At 50.5% G+C, this 12,068-nt stretch overlaps 1 protein-coding gene across 12 annotated transcripts in view; it reads right to left on the bottom strand.

Moving 5' to 3' along the window:
• Window positions 1–12,068, bottom strand: part of RNF144A (ring finger protein 144A) — a 154,846-nt gene that overhangs the window by 40,566 nt on the left and 102,212 nt on the right. For 7 of the 12 annotated variants that reach the window (XM_031654911.1, XM_031654916.1, XM_031654912.1 and 4 more), the window contains one exon: window positions 6,169–6,933. In XM_031654911.1, the coding sequence (XP_031510771.1) occupies window positions 6,724–6,933 (210 nt within the window). In that variant the 3' untranslated portion in view covers window positions 6,169–6,723. Of the gene's footprint in view, window positions 1–6,167; window positions 6,934–12,068 lie in introns of those variants that run through there. The other 5 variants (XM_021924492.2, XM_021924498.2, XM_031654919.1 and 2 more) reach the window with 3 other exon arrangements.

Below are 12,068 nucleotides of genomic sequence, written 5' to 3'. Positions count from 1 at the left end.
AAAAAATGAGACAGGAAGCAAACATCACAAAACAGAAAGAATCACTGTGTGTGTGTGTGTGCTGTGGATGTGTGTCAGATACTTGCTCAGAGAAGGCAGACGGACGGGGAAACAGTTTCAGGCTCCAGAGAGAATCTGTACAGTACAGCTTCGTTCGTACTGGCAAACCCTAAGATTTAAAGGAACAGTTACCCCTTTCCATGAAGTTTCTTAGCTGTATGCTACCTAAAGCCAGAACACCCTTTCTACAAACCATTGTAAGTTCCCATGCACAGCCCGGCACTCTCATAATAAATGTCCGACCCAGATTCATGGGATGAGCCCGTTGAAAATAAACTGACCATGATCTGAATGGTTTCCCCAGAGAATTCTTCTACAAACCACATTCAAGGGCTTGGAAAAACTAAGCCAAAATCTGAGATCTGGTAAGGTGAATGGAACACTATTAATGTACTGAAACTAGGTACCTGAAGGTGGCACAGACAAGTTCCGAATCACGGTATCATATTTGATCCCTAGATTATAATCCAGACTGATTGTCTCATTTCACAGATGCAAAATCTATACCCAAAAAGCTATTCCAGAGGTCCAATATTTGTTTAAAACAGACAGAGCTGAGCATCCTGGTATAAGTACAAGAGCTATATCGTGCATATTTCACTGATCTCAGCGGGAAATACCCTTAGAACAGTCACTGCATACGGCTTCCAGAACACAAGCATTTCTGGAAGGAACACCTGGCCCTTCAGCTCAGCCTCTGAAACTATCACTTTGCGCCCCTCCACGGATGTGTGTGAACACAGACCAGTTATTAGCTGGCTTTAGTAAATGCCATCCTATGGCTAAAAATGAGCTCTTTATCGGAGGCGGACTGGGATAAAGCAAGTTTCCTTTCACTTCTCAGAAGAGAAGAAAGAGCTGGTTTGGGGTAAGATTCTCCCTTGTCAGATGCTGATGTCCTAAGGAAGGAAGGTTACTCCAGTGAAAATGAAACGCTCCTCCACATGATGGCTGATTTCTGGGATAGCGCTGGAAAAAGGCCGGCAAGCACTTCATGCAGTCGTGAGTACAGCGAATGTACAAGAGAGCAGATGGACAGGGCACAGGTGTGGCTCACAGCACCCACGCTCACTCCAGCAACTGCACAGTCAGTTCCACGTGAGATCTCTGCCCACCCTGCAGCCTTCGCGGCCACTCTGCTGGTTCTCATGCTCGTTTGCTTCAACAGAAGACTCTGCTATACTGAATAAAAAATGTATCACTTGGGATGAAACAAACTGTACAATAACTTGGTGCAACAAAGACAATTCTTCCTTTACAGCACTTGTTCCAAAGGTCCATTTGACAAGAGCGCCAGGTAAGATACAGGGGGCATACAAAACCTCTGCTCCCATACAAATAATGAAAGCAGCCTGCAATCTCAAGGAGACACGTTGGATTTCCCCCAAATCTCGTAGAATAATCTTACTGAGCTTCACATCTAAAGGCAGGAAGAACTGAGGAGAAGGAACCTTTCAAAATGACCCTGAACGTTGCGGGAATCACAGGACACTGAACTCAGGGCGCGTTCTGAGTGCTCCTGAGGTGTGAGTCGAGCAAGCCCCTGTGTGACGCAGAAACGTTTCCCCAGGGAGCCTACGAAACCCAACGCAGGCAAGAAGTTCCAAACCACGGCAGGGTCAGTGACAGAGGGTGGCCCGGCTGACCCATTTGTAGGATGGTAAAGCAATGTGGTGGGTCAAGACGACGACTTTAGCAAACAGAGCAGAACAGAAAACGCAGGAGCACAGAGTGGGTAAGTTATGTCGATGCAGGTGTGCGCAGGGATCTATAGGGATCTATAGGCACCATGCCTGGTACATGTCTCCCTGGGGGCTACAATCAAGTAAGATTCCAAAGACGCTGCTCAGCACGTGCTGTGGCCTGGGCTGGTTAGAGACGGGTAAGGAGAGAAGCAGGAGCTGGAGCAGAGCCTTAAAAACGGACGGGAGGGATATAGATTGACAGGGAGAAGGAACAGAACAGGGAAAGGGAGAGACACAGGAGTGGAGAAGGCAGAACAGCAGGCCAGCCTGAGCAGGCAGGGCTCCTCCGAGGCCACAAGGCTGGCAGATTCTGCTTTGTAGAGATGAAGATGACAAGGGAGGCCAAATGTAGAGGACCAAGAGGATCAGCAGAAGTCTTCAGGTTATGCCCCATCTGAGCATTTGATTCTGCTGCTCTAAAACCTTCTGTGGCTCCCTAGTGCCACACAGACTTAAGTCTACAGCATGATACCACACCCTCTCCAAGTCCAATCACTACTCTGCCCCTAACTTCCCATCAGCTGCACTCCCGAAGGCTCCCCAGCCGGCCCCGCAGTGTCCCATTCTGTGCCTCTGCTCACACTGTCCTCTCCTCCTTCAAAGCACTTTCAGCAGCATCCAGCATTTAGGACCTTTATGGTCTGATTTAGGTGCCACTCATTTCATACTATTTTTCTCGAATATTCCAGCTTGCTGAATTATCAACAAGAAATAATTCTTGGCTTCTCATGTCTCACCCTGCCTTGCGATCTTCCAAGTTTCCTACAGCCTGGCAGGTTGGCAGGTGCACGTGCCACAAAGGCACCTCGTGCTGCCCGGTTTCCTAGCACTGCACTTGGCAGCGTGCTCAGTGCCGTAGCAGCCCGGAGGAAGGACAGGGCAAGGGAGATGCCGGAAGCCCGAAAACAGGCAGGAGGTGGCAGAAGCGAGCTCTTTACATGGACTTGTTTCCAAAAGGCAGACAGAGAAGAGTCCGAGCAAAGCCAGGGCTCCTAAGGAGGGTGGGCGTCCACTCAAACGCTGCATGCTGTCGCTTGCTGCACCTTGGCACTCCTGCCTGCTCTGCTTCCCCAAACACTATCGCTCCAGGTCCCACTGCACTTTTGTAAACTGGAACTTCTTTTTTTTTTTTTTTGAGACAGAGTCTTGCTCTGTTGCCCAGGCTGGAGTGCAGTGGCACGATCTTGGATCACTGCAACCTCTGCCTTCAAAGAAAGGAAGAACTGTTAGGTGTCATTAGAGAGGGGGTATTACTCCTGTCCCTCCCTAAGAGAAACAAAAAAAGTTCTTCCTGTCTTTGCATGGGGACGAACAAGCTACAAGTCATCCACTTCCACCTTCTCCTCACCAGGAGCAGAATCAGAAACTAAAGCAGCTGTCATGGTCCTGGGACAGGGACACAGCAACCCTTAGCTCCCTGCCTAGTCCCAGTGAAGTTCTCCATGTGTAGAAAGCTGCTGAAGGCATGACGACCACTGGCCCTGTGGAGAGGACTGTGAGTCAACACCCACGGCCAAATGGGTCATTCACGATTTTGCCCGTGCACTACTTCCAAAGATCATTGTGTCCCAGGCACAGGACTGGTGCCAAAGAGGTTACAAAGACGAGCAAAACAGGTCTCTGCTCTCAAGAGCACTTTTTTGTATCCTAAGAGATCAGACACAGATGAGCACTGGGCTGTGACCAGAGTAGGGTGGGCCATGTGGGGGGAGGGGCTTCCTGCATGACAACCAGGCACAAGTGACTTCGCGGAGGTCACACCTGGACTGGGTCACAGAGAGGGCTGGAGTGTGGATGTGCAGAGCTGGGCAGGAACAGGAGAAGCAGAGGAAGACAGTGATGAAGACCAAGGTGGCAGCAACAGCCGGGGCAAAGCAGAGAGGCAGGGAGAGCACGGGCGCTGCACGTCAAAGAAGTTCAGAGTGAGCCTGGAGGAGCAGGGAAGATGTGGCCGCCAAGACCCGTGCTCAGGCTGTCCCAGGTACTCAGAGCACTGGGCCTTTGGCAGCTCCTGGGCACGATGGCGTGAGGATATCCGACTGCCAGCCCCAGCTGAGGCCCCAGCCAGCAGCCAGATCAAGCACCAGAAGCATGGGGTGCGGGCCTGCAGGGGCTCCTGCCCGGCTTCAGAGCTGCCCCAGCTGACGCCACCTGGGCCGCATGTGGGCTGCCTTGGCTGAGCCCTGTTCACACCGCAGATTCCAGAGCAAAATACATATGAGGATGGTCAGCCTGAGTATGTGAGAGGCTTAGCACCCAGCAACAGCCAGCCAGGGTCCCTGTGGAAAGCACTCGCTCTCACCCGGAACTCACCTTCTCTACAGGGAAACTGCCAGAGTTGGGAAATGGTTTCCAAGTTCTCACCAAGCTGTGACTCAGTTTCTGCCAACGTACACACAACAGCATCCACTCACACGGTGGCTGGGCAAATGCCGGCCACCCTGAGTTAGCACCCAGTCAACCCCTACCTACAGCCCAGGGCAAACCAAGTGCAGGGGAGGAACGCAGCCTCGTGGCAGTTTCTGTGCTGTGTGGGGAGGTGGGCATAGGTGTCGTCATGGGTTGAATCGTGTCCTCCCAAAACAGTATGTTGAAGTTCTAGCCCCTAGTATCTCAGAATGTGACCTTCTTTGGAAACAGGGTATCTGCAGATGCAATCAAGTTACCACGAGGTGATTAGCACGGGCCTCAATCCCATACCGCTGATGTCCTGATACAAAGGGGGGATTTGGACACTGACAGAAGACGAGGTGAAGACGCACAGGGAAGAGGCAGCCGGAGGAAGACGGAGGATTGCAGCGATGCATTGATCTGTCCAGGAATGCCATAGATGGCTGGCAAACCACAGAAGCTGGAGGCGGCCAGGAGGGACTCTCCTGCAGGTTTCAGACCAGGCAGGGCCCTGCTGACACCTTGATTTCAGAATTCGGACCTCCAGGACTGAGCCAATATGTTTCTGCTGTTCTGAGCCACCCAGTCTGTAGTGCTTTGTCACAGCAGCCAGAGCAGATCTGGAAGGGGTGTGGATTCAAGCCATGCAAGGCCAAGGGCAGAGAAAACAGTCAGAGGAGCTCAAACCAACCTTCTAGACCAGAGGGCAGCACGCCACGGCCCTTGGGTCAAATCCGGCTTCATCATCTGTTTCTGTTTTGTTTATCCATACAGCTTTACTGGGACATAATTCCCGTACCACGCAATTCAGATATTTAAAGTACACATTCAATGGTTTCCAGTGTGTTCACAGAGTTACGCAACCATCGCCACAGTCACTTCCACCTGCCTGTGTAAACAGTTTCACTGGAACACAGCCAAGGTAACTCACTGACATCCTGTTGGCTGCTTCTGTGCTGCCAGGTGGAGCTGACAGTTGCAGCAGAGACCTACGGCCTGCGAGGCCAAGCATGCTTAGCATCTGCTCTTTGATGGGAGGTGTGTCTTATCCCCCGCTGCGGACGCCCACACGCTTTGCCACGTGGTTGGCATTTGAGGCTGTGCAGGAAGTGCCGTTGTAGGTGGACCTTTCCCTCATCTCTCACCACCTCCCCATCACACTCAGCTTCTCCAACTGATTTAGTCATCATCTCTGACACACCTCCCTCATCAGGCATCACCTCTGAAATGTCGTGATTTAGTCATCATACTCTGACCACCTCCCCATCACATCACCTCTAACTGATTTAGTCATCATCTCTGACCACCTCCCCATCACATCACCTCCAACTGATTTAGTCATCATCTCTGACCACCTCCCCATCACATCACCTCTAGCTGATTTAGTCATCATCTCTGACCACCTCCCCATCGCATCACCTCTAGCTGATTTAGTCATCATCTCTGACCACCTCCCCATCGCATCACCTCTAGCTGATTTATTAGGTTCTGTGTGCTTGCTGGTTTATCATCTCTGTCCCTAAACAGAACGTAGGCTCCGTAGAAGGACGTATCTGTCTCATGCACCACTGTATCTCCAGCTCCTAGAGCAGTACCCAGTGCACAGTAGGTGATAAATATGTGTTGAAAGCACACGTTAATATTAAGCAACACGAGGGTCCTTTATCAACTCCAAAGGCTGCACAGGCATTACCACCTAGGGCCAGGGTCCCCAACCCTTGGGCCATGGACTGGTAGCGGTCTGTGGCCTGTTAGGAACCAGGGTGCACAGCAGGAGTGAGCAGTGGGGGGTGGGCGGAGCAAATGAGCAAAGCTTCATCTGTATTTACAGCTGCTCCCCATGGCTCACGTTACCGCCTGAGCCCCACCTCCTGTCAGATCAGCGGCAGCATTAGCTTCTCATAGGAGCACAAACCCTGTTGTGAACTGCTGATGCTAGGGATCTAGGTTGCACGTTTCTTTTATGAGAATCTAATGCCTGATGATCTGTCCCTGTCTCCCATCACCCCCAGATGGGACCATCTAGTTACAGGAAAGCAAGCTCAGGGCTCCCACTGATTCCACATGATGGTGAGTTATAGAATTGTTTCATCATATATTACAATGTAATCATGACATACATAAAGTGCACAATAAATGCAACGTGGTGAATCATCCCAAATCCGTCCCCCTGCCCAGTCTGTGGAAAAACTGCCTTCCACAAAGTGAGTCCCTGGTGCCAAAAAGGTTGGGGACCACTGACCTAGGAATTTTTCCACTCCTTCCTTGTTATCCATTCCTGTTACTCCCTTGCTTATCTCAGGGCCTCAAGAGAAAGCTCTTTGTTAAGTGCTAGGCAAGGATTACCTAAACATGGTCAGTAGATCATGACCAAGGCCATGAGTCCCATGCAAGCGATCTGAAGTCTGATGCTGAAGGCCCATCAGACAACGAATGTGCGCGTTGACACTAACTTTGGGCCAGGGCTTCCATCAGGATAACCCTATACCAGCAAAAACCCAGCAGGAAGCACATCTACTAGCTCTTTCTATCCAGGAGACCTTTGTCCTATAGGCAAGTCTGGAAACACTAAAGATACACACACACACACACACACACAGAGTCTCTCTCTGTCTGAGATCAAAGTTCTAGGTGAATCACCTCCTACCTGTGTCCGATGCCAGATCACAGATGCCCGGGAGTGGCCCAGCTTGTTCCGGCAGGGTCCCTTATCATAGTGTATCAGAAGGAAATCATCCTGTGAGGGGCAGAGACAGAGACAGCGTGAATGAGCGGTCCCTGCTCAGTTCGGTGTGTATCACGGCCATTGATATACTTCTTCTCCTATGCTCACGATAAGTGGAGACATGAGGGAGGTGACACAGGGAAGGGCACGCACCCGGGAACACCTGGCCACAGCCACTGCAGGCCCAGGCTGCTCCTGCCCAGGGCCTCCTTTCATCACCCAGTAGCCCTGGACAGCACAGCTTCGGGCTCTAGAGGGAGCTTTGGAGCACACTTCAGGCCCAGCCCAAAGAAGGGCCTCCCCGGCACAGTGGCTGGCTTCTGAGCTTGTGGGAAAGAAGGGATCTCGTGGGAACACAGGGCTACTGAACACGCAGGTCACGGTTGCTCCAAAGAGCCCCTGCTGGCCCCGGCTGTGTGTAATTCCACCAGAGTCCCTCTGCCCTGGCAGCTTCCTGCTGCAGTGACAGGGCTATTCCCAGGATTGGATGATTTTCTTTGTTGCTGGCCCATCCCCCTCCATCGGGCCAGGCTTCTCACCTAGAAAGTGCTTCCTCTCCACTCAGGCCACTCGATTTTCCTCATGATTCAAGATCCAGCCCGGGAAGCACTTTCTATCTGCATCTTCTCAGACCATCCTGAGTGGGCAGTGGCCCTCTGCACTCCGGGCACGCCTGCGGACGCCTCCCTCCAGGCGTCCTCCACCTCACCTCCATCTCCTGGAGCTGGGACCCTCACACAAGTTGCTCTCTCCGTGTTCCCCAGCTCAGCGCTTGGCACCCAGATCTCAACGACTACCCACTGGCATGAGGGGAACGGCATGTCTATACCCAGCCCTCTGCGCCTCCAGGACCGGGAGGCGCCGTTTTCAATCCTGATCAGTGAAGGAGATGGTGAGGCACATGGCACCAGGGAGGCGCAAGCCTGCTGATTCATTCAAGGAGGCTGTAAAATGACAGCTGCTTTTTCAGAAAAGAGCAAATAAACACAGGGCCCAGTGTGCCTCAGGGAACAGGAAGTCACTCTTCCAAAAAACAGGAGGAGCAGGACAGGGGTCACGGCCTTCTGCTCCTTTCAATCAACTCTGGTAAGATAGTTTGGGGGATGCATCCGGCCTTCCTCTCCTTGTGGGGAGGACACCAGCTTTGAGTTTGCTGATTTTTGGGGTCAAGCCTCCTGGTGTCTGAACGTACAGTGAATGGAGAGCCATCAAATCCTGGCTGTTACAGGTGCAGTAGCAGGAGGCTTTGGCTGGGGCCTGGGGTCCCAGCTACCACTGTCCGCCTCGCTTCTGTACCTAGACGTCTCATCTGTGAGAGGAAGGGCAGGAACAGGCAAACACAGTCACTCTGGCCACACCTTTCTCTTCCACGATGCTATTTCTGTCCACCTCCATCACTGTGAGCTTTCTCCTCCTTGAACTCTTAACCGAAATTTCCTTTGTGATGATGTTAATTCACACACCACTGAGATGAGCTCATTCTCCATTTGTACGCCTCCATTTTCCAGACTCTGCCTCGTGCCATGTCTGGCACTGTGGGCTCTTTAAACGGTTTTGAATTTAAACGTTTCTGAAACGCAACTTAAACATTTCTGAAACTCAAACCAAATCCTGTGTACTACCCAGTTGAGAAGTGGTTACTGACCTCTGCCAGCAGACACGGACAAGCCTGGCTGCACAGCCGAGTCACCTGGGCAGCTTTTGGAAGCTGAAGATGCTGACTCCAAGGTCTGAGGCAGGGCCCAATCCTCAAGCTCCCTAAGTGATTCTGATCCATCCTATCCTTGGGAAGCGCAGGCCTCTGCGGGGGCCAGGCCTCTGATCTTGGTACACAGGGGCCGTCGTCTGGGCCTCACCTTATCTTTCCAGCATCTCTGGCCAGGCCACATATGAGTTCACATCCTCCTTCATCGTGCCCAGGTCTTTGGTGGTAACCTGGCTCAGCACATTCTGTCCTCCCTGGTGAACAAACTCACTCAGCCTTCAAGTCCTCAGCTACCCCATGGCCCCGAGACCCAGTAACCTCCTGACTCCTCCTTGGGGCCGACAGGGACTTTATACCCTTAGCCATGCAGCCTCCTTCATAGCCTTGTGTCCGGATCATGCCTTACGGGGCTCCTCTGGGAGATGACGAGCTCCTCAAGGTCAAGAACTTCACCCCCCACCCCCATCCCCGCCCTCATCTCACCAGACCCACATGGGGTCCAACGGAGCAGAGTTGCTGACACGCAGTCAGATTTCATGAACAAAATGAATGCTTATTTAAAAAGCACTTTTCTTATCTCCTGATAAAAGCACTCAAATATGGTTTCACAATATAGAAATGATTGACTTGTGATTTTTAATTTCCTGATGAAGCCCTGGGGCTTAGCAATCCCAGGAGCAGCAGGAACGGGGATCTATTTCTGTGGCAGGGAACACTTTCCTCCTATTGTTCAGAGAGAAGTTCCATTCACCTCCAGGGTGAGACGAAACAACGGTGCATGCTCCGGGAAGCTGCAGTCAGGGAGAGGGCTGGTGAAAGCGCAAATGCCCCAGAGCAATGCTAGCCCCTTCAGCTTTAAAACGTCCACTCGAACTCTGCCTTGACACAGCCCGATCTAACACAAAGATGTGGTTTTTAGAGTTTGAAAGATCAGGGCTGGTTCCCTTCCTTACTAGTTTGAGAAAGATAAACCTCTCTGGCCTTCCTCATTCCAACTCACTGAAATGCTGTGTGTGTTAAGGGAAGCAGGTATCCAGAGCAAATTGTATAATGCTGATCTGGAACAATCACCTCAATAAACATCAACTATCTACTGCCAAAAAATACATAAAAGAAAGAAACGGCACATGTCCCTTTCTGCAGTAAATAGCAAACATTGGGCCAGCACTGATCGCTGAGAAGCAGTGAGGATTCAAGGGGAGATGGGCTCGGCCAGGGGCAGATGAGGAGAGGGAAGCAGGGGAGGAGAGGGAGTAAGGACCATGATAGGGAGGAGGCGGTCTGAAATATTCATAACTCCTGGATGTCTGCATGTGCCAGAAAGCACGCTTGGGGGAAACAGGAGAGAAAAGCTCCGTGGAAAGCCCTCCTCCCTCCTCTGAGTGCTCTTGGCTGGCTTCAGGCAGTGCATTTCCATGCTTGTCCTAAATCACTGTTAATGTCTTCGGTAAAGGGCTCCAACAGCAGACTCCCCTTCCTTCACATCCGCTTCCTCTGGCCACAGGGTCATTTTTCTTCATGTACAAAGAAAACATAGGAAACTCTGCACGGTCATGAGGATGATGCCTCTGATGGAGGCAAAGCACAGCCTGGTTCCTCTCCATCCGCAAGAGGCGGAACCTGCTTTAGGGTGGAGCTGGACAGGGAGGGCCTTCCTCAGCGACTAGAGCAGAGAAGACACACTCCTGTGCTGGAAGGAGAAAAACAGCAGCTTCCCTCCTCGTCCCTGTCACTCGGTCCAAGCAGCCTGAGGAAACCAAACTTCTGTCAGTCCCTTTCTAACGCAGCTCCTAAATGACCCGCAAGGGGCTCTGTGACAAGGGGCGGGAAATCTGACATTTCACTTTCTTCCTTCTTTAAGGAAAGTTACAAAGAATAATAAATTGTGGGCCAGATATTAGATATTATATCATAACTCAATAATCAGTTTTCAAAAAAAAAAAAAACTGGAATACAGTAAAATGCAAAAATAAATAAATAAATAAATAAGACCTTGAAGGCCCTAAAAAATTTGGTAAGGCTTCAGATGAGGACTTGAGCTAAAGAAAACTCATCTTGTCACGCGGATTCATTAAGCTTGCCTAGGAAGTAAAAATGAAGCCTCAGGATAGAAGATGGTGATATTTTACCCAGATTTGGTCAGCCACATCAGATTCTACTATTAATTTAGTAATTTAAAATTCATAAAGAGACAACAGGCCTTTCAAAGGAACAATTCCAAAAGCAGCAATCTAATTTTTTAAGGTAGCCTTTATATTACAGACCTGTTATCATATGTAGTAATATTCCATCTCAAAGAGACACTCATTTTCTTCTAGACAAATCTCTCAGCCTGTGCTTCATTCCACTTTGCCCATTGGTCTGAACCACTTCTCCTTCACCTTGGAAGCCAGAGGTAACCCATCTCAGCCACTGGGTGCCACGTTGAACGGCTCTGAGATAGCCCCATGGTATGAACGCTTGCCCAGAAACACTGGTAAGAAAGAACAGTCTCTGGACAGAAGAACTGCTAACATGGGAAGCATGGACTTGTTCTGACTGCCACACACTCCCATAACCCGCTTTATCTGAATGAGACCTGAATGGCTTAATACTATTATTGGATGGACTGGATACGTTCATCCTTGCTGTGCAGAACAGACATAAATATATCCCTTCATGACACACGACTTCATTTGCTTGGACTGTCCTAGCTACAATGGTTTCAATAGATAAGTAGGTCTGCTATTTAATTATAGTTTTATTTATTTATTTTTATTTTTTGAGATGGAGTCTTGCTCTGTTGCCCAGGCTGGAGTGCAGTGGTGCAATCTCAGCTCACTGCAACCTGAGCCTCCCAGGTTCAAGCAATTCTTGTGCCTCAGTCTCCCATGTAGCTAGGACTACCAGTGCATGCCACCATTGTATTTTTAGTAGAAACAGGGTTTCACTATGTTGCCTAGGCTGGTCTCGAACTCCTGACCTCAGGTGATCTGACCACCTAGGCCTCCCAAAGTGCTGGGAATGCAGGCATGAGCCACCATGCCCTGCCTAATTATAGTTCCTTTAAAAGTATGCACCAATAAACTCTTCTAAACTAAAATCATAGCTTCATCATTTTGGCAAGATGCCCACGCCCTAATATGGGCAAGGAAGGAGAATGAGAAGTGAAATAGCAGCAACCTGTGCATCAGGCCTCAAAGCTCCAGAAAAGCGTGGGCCTGGGAGGTTGTGCCTTCCTGTCAGGGACATGGCTCTTGCAGGCATACACAGAGTGGTGTGTCTGAGACACATTCAGGCAGAGCACATGTGGGAGAAGGCTGCCATATGAAGCTAGAACTCCCATTCTGCCAGAGAGCAAAGGGTTTGCATGTTTTCCTGCCCTGTAGATGACATGAGTGTCAATGAAGTCTTAAAACTGGCCCCAAGCCCAATAGCTCCCCAGCCCCTGCTTCTGTCTGTC

The sequence above is a fragment of the Papio anubis genome, chromosome 14 (assembly GCF_008728515.1).
Source record: "Papio anubis isolate 15944 chromosome 14, Panubis1.0, whole genome shotgun sequence".
NCBI classification, from domain to species: Eukaryota; Metazoa; Chordata; class Mammalia; order Primates; family Cercopithecidae; genus Papio; species Papio anubis.
Note: the sequence above shows the minus strand (reverse complement) of the source record. Positions and strands in the feature narration are given on the sequence as shown.